The sequence below is a fragment of the Onychostoma macrolepis genome, chromosome 10 (assembly GCF_012432095.1).
Source record: "Onychostoma macrolepis isolate SWU-2019 chromosome 10, ASM1243209v1, whole genome shotgun sequence".
Lineage (NCBI taxonomy): Eukaryota > Metazoa > Chordata > Actinopteri > Cypriniformes > Cyprinidae > Onychostoma > Onychostoma macrolepis.
The window spans coordinates 11,936,864-11,950,946 of NC_081164.1; the positions used below are offsets into that span (position 1 = coordinate 11,936,864).

Here is a 14,083-nt window from a genome sequence, read left to right on the forward strand (position 1 = left end):
CTATCAATATGCGGAGTAGGCTATTTAAATCGCTTTGGATGCAGCTCGTGTTGGATGCAGAATTGGGCTGATTTTAAACTGTTGCGGCGGGTTGATTTTCTCTCGTGGGTTTGAAGGTTTGAAATATTGCATAAATTACATTTGACTGAAATGCATGTATTGAAACATTTTGCATGCTACCTATGATAAAACTGTGGTAGATGTTAAGTTTTGTGAAGGATGGCCACTGCAGGAAGCCATTTTGCTGTGATCAGTCTGACATTTTGAATTTTGATACAGAATATGGTCATTGTGCTACTTTGGGGGCTACTTTAACCCCCCTATATCCCCCCCCCCCATCCCACCAACCTCATGTAAATGAACGCCAGTGTCGTCATGTAACGCATAACTTTTAAAAACCATTTTTAGTTGAAAACAAGATTGTGTAAATGCCTCACAAAAAAGTTCCTAGATTACTTTACTTTACTTTACTGCCTTCCTTTGACAGCTCTTCCAGGTCCAAATCACAACCTTATGCCTCACCTGTAGTAGTCTATAAAACCACTGAGAAATTAGCAGGGGAATATGCAGTAGTCTGAACTGCGAGGACTGACCCAAATCTCCACCGGACTGGAGGAAAATCATTTAAAAAGCCTTCACATGAGCACAGGATTACCAAGAGGAGCAAATTAAAACCATTACGCGCTGCCAGTGATATCTGTGCCAAGCGAGTGCATTCATTAAGAGCAGCCTTCAGAACGGTTTCAGATACTCTCTGTTCTAGTAAGTCCAGTTATTGAGTGTCAGAGTATTTTAATTAGCGGCATTCACTAAGATAAGCATCGCTATTATTATTGCTCATAATAAGGGTCAGGGATTTGTGCTAAACCCCAAAGTATTAATCTGAATGTAATGTACACAATCTGCATGGATTTCCTGCTGCAAAAACACATTTAAATCAGACTAACACAGGTTTTAGATGGTTTAAGCAAACTGGTTCAAGATATTTTTAGCTGGGTTTTGTTTCAATTTCGTCAAATTCTACCCAGAAGGCCTTACAAAAGTGGAAGTGTACAGGAAAAGGCTTGTCTGGATGAATAGTAAGGCAGATGGATACAAATCCAAGTGGACAGTTCGAGAAGCAATTTTTGGGGCGGAGAAGAATATGCCCCAACAAAGCATTGGCTCATTAAGACCATGTGCTGTCCAAACTGAATGAAGCGAGTGTGTGTGAAATGCACGCAGACAAAATTTGCTGGAGGTAATACTCAAATTCAGGACAGTTTGGACGCACAGCACTGGGGGCGCTTGTTGATGACATCACCCCAACATTCATCATCACTTTATTGCCACAGGCAGAGCCGAGCCATCCAATAAAAGAGCTTTATTACAGCTGACATTTCGCTTCATGTAAAACTGGGTCACACTTCAGGCAGTGTGTGCATGCATGTGTGTAAACCTATACAGCATTCATAAAAGCTCAGGAACAGAGGGAAAAATTCAGTTCCTGCAGGAACACGGGCATCAATAATCAATTAAACTGGCAGTCCCACCTAATGAGCGTTAACTGAGCTATTGGAGGCTAATTGAGCAGCTGATGTGTTGGTAATTGATAATTTAGAGAGAGGGAGTCAGGTGGTTGGGGGAGGAGCAGATGAGCTTCTTTCTTTGTTCTCATCCTGTATGTACAACAAATCTACTTTAAAGCATTTGAATAGTAAGGAAATAATCATTTCTTAATGTGGTTGTATAAATAATTAACTTTATGCATTAATAATTAACCTCTGACAGCATAAAGTGTTGTAGTTCGGCAAGAAAACAAGATCTTTAAATGTTTTAAGAGAAACTTATGAACTTTTATCTGTTGACTGTATGTTTGAGTGATGTAATTACATTTTGGGGTTACAAACTTGATTTGAGCTTTTGTTTATCATTGTGTTCAGGTCTGCGAGCAGGTGATGAGATTCTGAAACTGAACAGTAAGACGGCGAGTGTGTTGGAGCTGGCTGACATGCAGGCTGCGTTTTCTTTGCCCTCTCTCACCCTGACTGTCAGCATGCTGCCCGCTACCGATCCGCACCAGCTGTGCCAGATGCCTCCCCGCCGATCGGACGGGGCACAGGACCTCTGCACTGACATCTTCTCCCAAAGTCAGGGTAAACTTTATCACTGCAGTCTTTTTTTCCCCTCATATATTTGCTTATTTTATTGTCATTATCAGTTTTATTTGGCACTGCTAGTAGAAGAAAGATTGCTCCACCTTTTTAAATCATTTTGTTTCAAAGTTCGAGATTCAGAAATCATTACTAGAACCAACATACAGTAATACTAGAGATAAACTACAGTTCAAAAGTTTGAGGTGAGAAAGATATTTTTGAAATAAGTCTCTTATGCTCATCAAGGCTGCATTTATTATTAAAAATGCAGTAAAAACAGCATTTTGAAATATTAGAATTTAAAATAGCTGTTTTCTGTTTATATATATATATATATATATATATATATATATATATATATATATATATATATATATATATATATATATATATATATATATATATATATATATATATATATATATATATATATATATAAAAGTGGTGGGCATAGATTAATTTTTTAATCTAGATTAATCTCACTGTAATCTTGGAATTAATCTAGATTAAAATGGCTCATTTGAATTCTGCCAAGTAGATCAGAATAAGTTCACTACTAGTAGTAAACAACTAGCAGTCATCAAGAATTTAATATTGATAATAACATTGAAGACATTGTATGATTATTCCTTAAAGATAAGGTTTTAATAGTTTTAGTAGTAGTAGCCTATTACGTTCTGCCCAATGTCTTCAAGTGAAACCGAACTTTTATTTTGACGGGTTGCCGTGAGGATAGTTTTTCTCAAATGAAACGCTCGAATGCTCATGAAGTGACTCTCAGAGCAGTTCTGGAGATGTTCATGTATTTATGTCCTCATTTAGTGAGACGACAGTCGTTAATATCGCCGCAAGCGTCACGCGGTCTTCTGTATGAGTAGTGAACAAACCCGCGTCTGCGCCATACATTAACACAGAGACACACAGAAGTCATATTTAAATAGACGTTTTGCGGCTTAATATTTACAAATAGGAGTGGGAGTGTGCTCACTTGTGTGTGCGCTTACGTTTGTGTGTGTGTGTGTGTGTGCGAACCGGGGCGGAACTCCGCTGTGCGCGCGATACAGAGAGCGCGACCATGTAAGGTAGAGACAGAAATGACTTGCCGATTTCCATTGGGAAGCTTCTTAAAATCAATTTTCCTGAAGCAAACCCGCGGCTTCATAGCTGCATCCATGTTAGCACGCATACACACAGGTTCAAGACTCGTTCTCGCCCCTACAGTGCTATTCGGCTAGGTATACATCCGCTAAAATATCAAGGTGAAAGTCATCATAGCTTGCGTAGTATAGACCCAGCTCCCAACCCAACTTTGAGAATAGATTAACGGCGATATTTTTTTTATCGCCCGATAAGAGTCTCACGTTAACGCAGCACGTTAACGCCGATAACGGCCCACCACTTATATATGTGTATATATATGAAATTTATTCCTGTGGTGGCAAAGCTGAATTTTTCAGAGCCATTAATCCAGCCTTCAGTGCAGTGTTTTTGTTATTGTAGTTTAGTTAATATTTTTAATACAATTTTTAAATATTCTGTTCATTTTCATCTTAACGTTTTATTAAATTGCTTGTGTGGTTTTGTCATTTTATATTATTAATGTCTTTATAATTATGAAGTTTTATTTCATGTAGCTTTAGTTATTTTATTTTAAGTAATGAAAATTATGGTTTTAGTTGATTATAAATGATGATAACTTTACTCCAGTGTCACATGATCCTTCAGAAATCATTCTAATATGCTGATTTAATGCTCAAAACTCTCTTATTATTAGTCTTGAAAACAGTTGTGCTGCTTAATATTTGTGGAAATCACTTGTCATTTGTAATATTATAAACGTTTTACTGTCAGTTTTGATCAATTGAATGCACCCTTGCTGAATAAATTAAAATGTTACATATATATATATATATATATATATATATATAAGTATTTTAGTGTCTGTGAGCTATCAGCTATCAGTACTTGCCCTGTGACACCTCGTGTCTTGTACAGTCCTGTAGCTCATCCCGTCCCTGTCTGTCTCCATTGCTCCCTCTAGAGGACATCCTGGATGAAGGTCTTGGCCTGGTGCTGCACAGCCCTGATGACACAGGCGACGACAGGGTAAACCTAATGGCTGACAGCCCCGCTGACAGCCTGGAGGATGAAACAGACTCAGCACACAAGGTTAGAGACCACCTGCTATGAAGATTCATCAAAAAATCTCTGCTTGAACAGTCTGTCTGGCTTGACATCCTAGTTTATTTTGTAGCTGGGCCTTTTTAGTGGTGTTTTTACGTTTTGTGGCCTGGACTTTTGTTTGGGGTGGGTAAATCTAGACTCTTTATTTTCTGATATGAAGGGTGTCTTGTGGGGTCAGAGGCTGACTGAAATCAGATGGCTGGTTAAGAGCTTTGTGTCATGTGATCGAAGTGACCTTTGATTTTTAGGCTGTTCAGAGATGGCAGCAGATGGGAAGACAGGTTGTCTTGCCTTGCGGTTCTTCACACGTACACACACTCATACTATCACACAGGGTGGAAGTGATGACATAGTCTGCTTAATGAAGGTCAAGATCAGTGATGAATGTGTAACCGTTTACACAAGGAAGGAAGAAACCTGTCAACACACACTGTGCCAAGGATCCAAATGTCTCGGACCACTAGTGAATGTGTTCCTAACCACCTTATTTCACAACATGGAAGTGAGCTATTTTCTGTGCATGCTTGAGAATTGTTTCATTGCTGCAATTGATAAATGACTAGGACAATCACAAAGTGCCGTAAACTATTTGAGCTACTATTTATAACTGCAATAAAAAACAAAGATTTATATGATACCAATTCATCAATATCAAGCAGCATAACTTACTGCTTTTGTACAGTTAAAATGCCTTGCACATTCAAGTTACAAATGGCTGCACCCACTTTTACATTAGAAAAGCTTTTTGTAGTTTTTTTGGGGTAACTTTTTAGTTTAATATTTAATCAGGAGAACAAATTGAGTGAAAAGAACTGAAATATTTGCTTTAATGTCAGCAGCGCTTGAACTGCATGAACTCCAAGTTTTGAAAATGACCCGAAGAGCATCTTGTACTTCAGTAAACGAGCATCTGACTGTTTGAACAAAGTCATTTGCTCAATTTCACAAATTTTCTTGATAAGTGATCTAGGAATAATTCATAATGTTGAAGATTTCCTATTTTTGCACCATTTTAAATCAGATTTCTTTGCTTTTTTCCAAAATCTTCAAACTATTTCCAGGTTTAAATTGTATTTTGAATCCCAGGTTTTCAATGTCGCACTAAAAACACACACTATGCAACTTCCACTCCACACTACAGTGTTTTTTTCCCCCCTCAGTGGAAGTGTTATAAAGTCATTCTCAGGATTGATTTGTCTCTTTCATGACTTCTTTTCCCTTCTATAGCCTATGTTCGCACTCTGTAGAACCATTTACTGATCTGATGGCCTCCCTTTTTTTTGTCCTCTTTTGTTTGTCTTTGTATGTTTTCTCTCTGTCTCTTTCTCTCCGCGCCCTTGTCTGTCACACCGACACTGCCAGCCGGCCACAGTCTCTCTGGCCTGTTCTCCAGCACACCATCTGTTGCAGAAACGCATTTAGCCCTAATAATTCACCCACAAAACACCACATTCTGTCAGAGCGTGCATGTTTGTCTTGTCCCGTTCCCCTCTGTCCCGTCCATGTGTCATGTTGCTGAATCAGTTGGTAGGATGTAATTATTGGGCTGGTAAGTGACATTGACATGTGAAGTCACATAACCCACCAAATACATATGCTCTTTTTGGAAACGGTCAAACCATTTTGACACTGAGAAACACACTTTCTCTCTCTATTCGGTGTTTGAGTTCTTTAAAGCATACATAAGCTTTCTCTTGTACTGTACTGTCTATTGTTCTGTGTATTTGTATGTGTTTTTGACACAATGACAGGCAGAGAGGAGCTGATTCAGCTGGGCATAATTTATGAGATTCATTCTCTCTTCCCGTATTAATCACACGGCTGGTTATCATTATTATCTCACGTCACTTATGTTTTCTTTTCTTGCTTTGAGATGAGGGAGAAAGAGAGAGGGGGACATCTTCTTTAATTAGCTCTGCATTCTAATTGCTTGATTATGCACATCGATTTGAATCGCTTAACGCTGATAAATTATGGAGAAACCTGCCGGAGGAAACAGACAACCTAGAAGACAAAGGACAGGAGGACTTCATTATTTTTCCAAGCTTGATAATGACTGCATGTATCTCACAGAGGGTGGTGCAACATCCTGCTAAACCCAAAAACTTGTTCCCCTGCCAGTCTCCAGACTTATTTACAATGCGAGTTCAACCATCCGAGCAGTTCTTCCCTCGAGTTATCACTCTGGAGAGAAAGACGAATGCATGTTCATGGATTTGGGCTGTTAACTGTCTAAATATTGACTTTTCACATCAGCCTGGCTTAACTGTGTGTGTGTGTGTGTGTGGAAAAGGAGAGGGAGGTTTGTACTACAGAATTCTTTTAATCGTGATTGGTTTGAGGATGTACATGATGTGGAGCTTTATGCTTGTTATAACATGCATCCCATGAAATCTCCCGAGAAATTTATGGATTTGCATGTTTTTCCAGTCGTAAATGCTCCGAGGTATTGCAAAGCCGATAAGCTTGTGTCTAAGGTGAGTTTTGAGAGAAACTCCTTCACTTATCCAGTTTCTCTCGACTTTTTTTTTGTTGTGCAAACCAATGATGTTCTGCCATGTAAGCAGGTCTGTACTTTCATATTTGAGCCCATGAGCTTTAGTAGCATGCATGTTAAGCATGTCAAATATTTACTTCTGAGTTTCAAGGTTAAAATGTAAATGCAAATATGTTTAGATAACCACGGATGGAATTCAAGACCATTTTGAAAGTGAAAGCTCCTTTAAGAAATTTAGCCCTGTTTAATTCATGCAGTTGTGAAGTCAGTTTGAGAGCCTGATAAGGGCATTTCATTGCTTTCCAGGGAAGGAAACATTCTTTTTCCTGTCTTCTGTGAGTCTATGCATTGATAAGATGAGTTAACAAGCCATTAAAGGCTCCTGTCAAGTGTGTGACTGGGCCTGACAATGTTTTGTTTTTGCTTAAAGATAGATATTAGCTAACCAAAAACATTGGGACCAAAAACATTGGCTGAATGGGTTAAGGTATGATTGTAGTTTAGCATTTTAAATGTTTTTTATTTATTTTTTTTATTTAATGATTGATATTTATCCTGAAGACATTTTTACAAAACCTGCATTTAATGTTTTTATTTTTTTAAGTGTATTTATTTTAATTTAATCTTAATTTTTTATTTTTTTTTTGCAGTTCAATGTTTTGAAACATTGAGCCATTTTCATAAATGTAAGCCATTTCATAGGGGCGTGGAACATAGAAACTGACTAAAATGATTAAAAATAATTTTTTTCAAAATAAAGCAGAAATTCGATATTAAATGGAAAAACTAATTTAAACTAAGATTTAAACCAAAATTAAAATAAGTAAACAAATGTTGCCTTTTAGAAACTAACTGAATCAAATTACTAAGAGAAAAGGAGAGTAATTTAGGACATGTTGCAAGCCAGGCTCAAACCTGTATGAGCATATCAGAAACCTGTGCGCTAACGGCTGCACTGCAGCTCTGACAAGACCATCTTTGTCTAAGTTTATTATTCCCCACACTTTCATCATAACAAAGACAAACACTGTGCCACACCTGTCATCTTTGTTCTCGGTATGTTGATGTTTTCACCTGAGAGCTGTGCTTTTCCCAGCTGTGGGATAATGTGATACTTGTGGCTGTCCCAGTGTCCCCCTCCTCTTCTGTTCTCCTCATCCTGTTGCCGACAAGATTATTATTATTATTTTCTCTCTCGTTCTCTCCCTCTCTCTCTGTGTTTACTGTACCACCACAGCTGTCAGAGCCCCATTCCATCCAGCTAGAAACCAGCTCAGACAAGCAGAAACATAGGGAGAAATTCTAGGAAAGGAGGGAGGAGGCTGTGTGGACAGGGAAGCTATCGTGGAATGTAGAGTTCGTAATGAAGAAGATACTCGGCGTATTTGTTTCTTGTCGGAGTAGCTTGGTTCTCGCTCTCACGGTCGGGTAGTGACACATTTTGTGCATAAAGATAAGCTGGAGGTGGAGACGCTTCCTGTGGTTTTTGTTACGGGGTCGCATTGGTGTGACATCTGTGACTTTTGAGGGGCGGAATGTCTGTGCTGTGGAGGCACAGGAGCTCCAAACGCTCCTCAGAGTCAATCTATGACATGCTGCAATTGGTGAGCTTGAGTGTGTTTTCTTTCGTTTGTGTGATATACTTAATCAGCATTACATAACAGTTCATGAGCTCTGTTTTATAACACTCTGTGTCTGTCAGATTTAGTGGATTAATATGTTATGTGTAGATGTATAGTATTATGCAGAATGGTTTTTAAGCATTTCAACTGATGTTCTGGGTTAAATACAACTTGAGTATAATGACCACAATTACCCCTTAAAACGATCATATGTCTCTTTGTTGTTAAAAAAAAATAGCAGTAACACAAATGATTAAAGTGTTTTAATGGCATAACTGTAGCACATACATTGCATGTGTTAGGATGGGACTGGTGTGAAGTCCTTTACCAACCTTCTCTGCGCAAACTTAATATCTAGCCTTTTGAATCATGTTATGACTAATTAAAAAGTTACTTCTAGTTACTTTCGCTTGGTTTTTGATGTAACTTTTGTGATGCAACTATCCATAAAGTAACACTGTTTGCACAGAGCAGATGCCACCCATTGGAATTATGCCAGTAGTGTGTAAATAGAAATTCATCCACCCAGAAAAGTAGTCCCCATCTCCCATATAGCATGCATTGTTACTGGAAAAAAATAATTCTAAGCAGAATTATATCCACATTTCTCTAATTAAACTTGCTGGAACACTTGACCCAGAGAATTCCATTGTAAGTGCATTAAAGGGTTAGTTCACCCAGTAACAAAAATTCTGTCATTACTCATGTCGTTACAAACCCGTAAGACCTTCATTCATCTTTGCAACACAGATATTTTTAATGAAATCCAACAGCTTTCTAATGCATAGACAGCAACGCAACTACCACATTTAAGGCCCAGAAAGGTAGTAATGACATTAAAATGGTCCATGTGACATCAGTGGTTCAACTGTAATATTATGAAGCTACAATTATTTTTGTTTCCTTTGCGCATAAAAAAAAAATTGACACTTTGTGGTACTCTCAGGTACTTTTGGTGTTTTCAGGTGTCGAAGACTGACACGAAAGAGAAGAAATTATTGAATAAAGTCATTAAATTTGTTTTCGTTGCGCAAAAAAAATTATCATAGCTTCATAACATTACAGTTGAACCACTGATGTAACACATACTTTTAACGATGTCCTTTATACCTTTCTGGGCCTAGAACGTGGTAGTTGCGTTGCTGTCTATGCAGGGTCAGAAAGCTCTCGGACTTATGTTCTGATGATGAACGAAATTCAGTCATTTCAATAATCCACGCAAATGGGAATTTCACATGAGTGGGAATAGTTTACCTATTTTTCGCAATGGGTTCGAGTTGGTCACACGAATTTACCATGTTGACCAACATAAAGGTACTTGCATTTACATTTAGTCATTTAGCAGACGCTTTTATCCAAAGCGACTTACAAAAGAGAGCAATGGAAGCAATAAAAATCAACAAAAAAGCAATATGCAAATACAATAACAAGTCTCAGTTAGCTTAATGCAGTACATGTGGCAAAGTTTTTTCTTTATATAATAAATAAAAAGAAAACCGATAGAATAGAAAAATAATAGCGCAAGCTAGTGTTAGAGGCTTTTTTTTTTTTTTTTTTTGCTTTTATTTGTATAATAAATAAAGAATACAGATTGAATACAAGAACATTAGAAAAGCTAGTTAGTTATTAAATGAAGACTGCAAGTCTAAAAGGGACAAGTTTTTTTTTTTTAAAGATTAGAATAGAGAGTGCTAGAGTTAGAGGGTCAAATAAAGATGGAAGAGATGTGTTTTTAGCTGATTCTTGAAGATGGCTCAGCTGCTCGGATTGAGTTGGGCAGGTCATTCCACCAGGAGGGAACCGTTAATTTAAAAGTCTGTGAAAGTGATTTTGTGCCTCTTTGGGATGGCTCAAAGCGATGTTCACTTGCAGAACGCAAGTTTCTAGAGGGCACATAAGTCTGAAGCAATGAATTTAGGTAAAGGGCTACAGAGCCAGTTACTTGGTTTCAAAGTGACTTCTGTGAGTGGTGCTACACTATGCTACCCATGAAATCTTTCCAAAATTTTGCTAATGTGACTTGACGTTGGTAGAACATATCGTGAAATTCATCCACCTAGAAAAGTAGTCCTTCCTCAAAAGAGTTATTTTTACTCCTTGTCTACTTGTTCAATGAATTGTTGTGGGCACAATCCAGTCATTTAATTGAATCCTCACGATCATTAGTGCAAAAAAGTGCATGCAGATTTTGCACCAGTTTTAAATTGCTCACACACATTCCCCACACGAACAGAAAGCTGCTTGGTTCAAACCTGCTGGAACACTTTCCTCATAGACTTCCACTGCAAGCGCATTACTATACGTGTATACGTTTTTTTTGTTTGTTTGTTTACAGAACAAGGTAAAAGTTCACATTTTTGTCCAAAGCGTACCACAGATGTTGATAAAGCTTAAGTTGTATTTAACCCGGAAAACGATAGAGCTCATTACTTATCTCCCTACATCGCACCACCTCTCTCCAGGCTGTCCAGGCTGGTTAAGGCATGCTGGGGTGTGCGGGCTTTTTGTCAGTCCGTCACTATGTGTTTATCAGAGAGGAATTCATGCTGCTGGAAGCCCCATCTGTCCTCTGTTCCTCCTGTCTGTGTGAATCTGTTCCACTTCTTCCTGAACACTATCCTGAGTCTGAGTTCTTGTTGTAGTGCTGTGACATATGAGATGTGACACTGAGGCTGAAGATCTTTGGATTGGAATCTGTGGTTTTGGACGGGTTTGCATTGTTTAGGTGGAGAATTGCTTTCTTTCAGGTATTTGGAAGCTAGATGATGAATGTGTGTTGTGTAATGTTTGTCAGTGATGTCAAAAAAATGCATTATATTCAGTAAGTAGTACAAGGGAATGCGGTTTTTAGATGTAATTTTTGTGTTTATAGAAATATGAGGGTGTTTTCAATGGTGGGAAGCCGAAGTAATCTTGGCTAAGGGCAGGGTGTACTCTGAGAACTTGTTGACAAGTTCCTAGATGGAAAATCCACCCAGTGCCAGATTTCCCAAGGAGACGAACTGTTCGGTACTAAAATACAACAAGGATCTCTGAGTCCTTTCAAAGATCTGACATAGACCATCTTAAAGTTATTTATCGTACAGACACTTGTAATTACACTTAAGCCAAGGCATGATGTGCCTTGTCTTTGGAGTTCAGCCAGAACATCGCTGAATGTGTGTGTGTGTGTGTGCGCGTGTGTGTTTGGAACTGGAAATACATCTTTCTGAATCTTGAATGCTCTGAATACCTGTGTGGGTGTATGCCTGTTGCTGGTGAACATTTTAGGCGTGTGTGTGTGTGTGTGTGTGTGTGTGTTTTTTTTTTTTTTTTTTTAAATCTGTTCAGATTAAGTCATGTAATACATTTCAGCCTTTGGTTGCTCCTGGTGTTGAAATTGACATTTAGTTTTTCTCCACAGAGTACAGATCAGGTGACTGCTTTCTGCCGCAACCTTCATGATATGAATTCCACCGAGGGTCCCGTTTCCTATTCCTCCACATCATCCTCCTCTTCATCCTGTGTGCCCAGCCCCATCTCACCCCTGCCAGTTCTCTTCACCCCACGCCAGCTCTCCGATGCTGATAAACTGCGTAAGGTCATCAGTGAGCTGGTGGACACTGAGAGGACCTATGTTAAGGTCAGTATTTGCTGTGCTTTCAAAGCGATGTTTTGGCATGTTAGATTCGACCATGATAAAACCTGCTGGATGAAAATCACTCCTGGTTTACGACTTCTAATATAAAAGCTGCGCTGAAGCCAAACATAAACAAGTCTTTGACTCTCTCTATCTACAGGACCTGAACATTTTGATAGAGCGCTACCTGAATCCCCTGCAGAAGGAGAGGTTCCTCTCACAGGATGAGGTGAGAGACAATTATTTTTATTCATTATTTATATTGAAAATAATTTATTAATAATATATTTTAAAATATAGAATTAATAAAATTAACTTCTGAAAATATTATAAATAAGATTTGCGAATCTCTTATTCCCTCTACACTCATAGCTGGATGTGCTTTTTGGAAACTTGGCAGAGATGGTGGAATTCCAAGTGGAGTTTCTGAAAACTCTGGAAGATGGAACCAGATTAGTTCCAGATTTAGACAAACTGGAGAGAGTGGATCAATTCAAGGTGCAGTTATATTAGTCCCTTTTTTTTTTTTTCTTTTTTAATTACATGATTTTGGATCATCTGAGTAGATGCTAAATATGATTGGCACCATAAGAAGGTCACTATTGTCTCCTAATTACACGTTTTATGATGAATTATTTAGTGTTTTCTAATTCATTGTCTTCTAACTTCCAGAAAGTTCTGTTTTCTCTTGGTGGATCCTTCCTGTACTATGCGGATCGTTTTAAGATCTACAGTGCTTTTTGTGCCAGCCACACAAAGGTCCCAAAGGTCCTTACCAAAGGTAATGCCACTGCACTTTCAGAGACTGGTTTACTAGCATTAGCACAATGAGAAATGTTTTAAAGTGCAGGGGAGCCCTTGGTTCCTTGAGTACCTTTCCTCAGTTATTGAACATGGTAGTTAAATGACATGCTTTACGTTGGCTAGTTTTATTAGTTGTTTTGAAGCCCTACCAACTGCCAAAGGCCAGTTTTCATAGTTTATTCAAAGCTAGAGAGGTGTTTTTACTCCCCAAAGCATTTAACTGAGGAATGATGACCCTTTTTAGGGGTCTACTGTGAAAAATTTCCATTTCCCAAGGCACCAAAGCTCTTTCGCTGATGTATGTGAATGAAGATGTTTCCTGTGGGAAGAGTGGGTCAAGTTTTAACTTGACTGACTGAAATTTTTATGGATAAATGTGTTGGAGTATAAACTTTTTCTGAAATGTCAGGCTAACATCCTGGCAGTTGAGAAAGTTGGTTTACTCAAATGTAATTGTCTTTATATCAAGTTAAGACCCCTGTCCAAGTAAAGGTCTAGTTTACAGATGCAACTGATTTGAAATTCCTGTGCCTTCCTATAACTTCTCCTCCACACTTTTGGTGCAGCTAAAACCGACCCGGAGTTCAAGGCATTCCTGGCTGAGAGGAACCCCAAGCAACAGCACTCTTCCACGCTGGAGTCCTACCTGATCAAACCCATTCAGAGAGTCTTAAAATACCCACTACTCCTGAGGGAGCTTCACTCCCTTACCGACCCTGACAGTGAGGAACATTACCATCTGGATGGTAAATATGGAGATTTGGATACTAATTGAGCATAATCTTAGGCCATGGGTGACTCTATTTGTAGTGTAATATGATGCAGCTCGTCTTCTGAGCTAGATAAGCAGGTTTTGAAGACTCTTTAAAAAGACCACGTCAGTGAAAACAGGATTTTGCTTGTCTGTGTATAATAATATAGTAGTTTTTTGCCTGTAAAATTAGTCAATCAGTAGGGCTGCATAATTAATCAAAATAAAACTGAAATCGCGATTATGGCTTGGTGCACTTTATCAAATCACAATTTAATTAAATTTGTGCTTCGTGTTTCAGAGTGAAGCATATCACTGTGTTGATTTACACCCGAGCAGCTCATGACCCAGTGTTTTCAGTGTCTGAGTAGATGCAAAATGAACTGAGATGCTCTGAGTTTGGGTGACTTGTGCATTTGAGAATACCATCAAACAACTTTCTTAAACTTGTAATGAGAAGGGTTATCAGAA

At 38.4% G+C, this 14,083-nt stretch overlaps 1 protein-coding gene across 7 annotated transcripts in view; it reads left to right on the forward strand.

The window, feature by feature from the left end:
• Nucleotides 1–14,083, forward strand: part of tiam1a (TIAM Rac1 associated GEF 1a) — a 75,640-nt gene that overhangs the window by 56,386 nt on the left and 5,171 nt on the right. For 3 of the 7 annotated variants that reach the window (XM_058788986.1, XM_058788988.1, XM_058788989.1), the window contains 7 exons: nucleotides 1,923–2,135; nucleotides 4,177–4,304; nucleotides 11,842–12,060; nucleotides 12,218–12,286; nucleotides 12,430–12,555; nucleotides 12,730–12,838; nucleotides 13,428–13,607. In XM_058788986.1, coding sequence (XP_058644969.1) covers nucleotides 1,923–2,135; nucleotides 4,177–4,304; nucleotides 11,842–12,060; nucleotides 12,218–12,286; nucleotides 12,430–12,555; nucleotides 12,730–12,838; nucleotides 13,428–13,607 — 1,044 coding nt within the window. Of the gene's footprint in view, nucleotides 1–1,542; nucleotides 1,697–1,922; nucleotides 2,136–4,176; nucleotides 4,305–10,371; nucleotides 11,186–11,841; nucleotides 12,061–12,217; nucleotides 12,287–12,429; nucleotides 12,556–12,729; nucleotides 12,839–13,427; nucleotides 13,608–14,083 lie in introns of those variants that run through there. The other 4 variants (XM_058788991.1, XM_058788992.1, XM_058788990.1 and 1 more) reach the window with 4 other exon arrangements.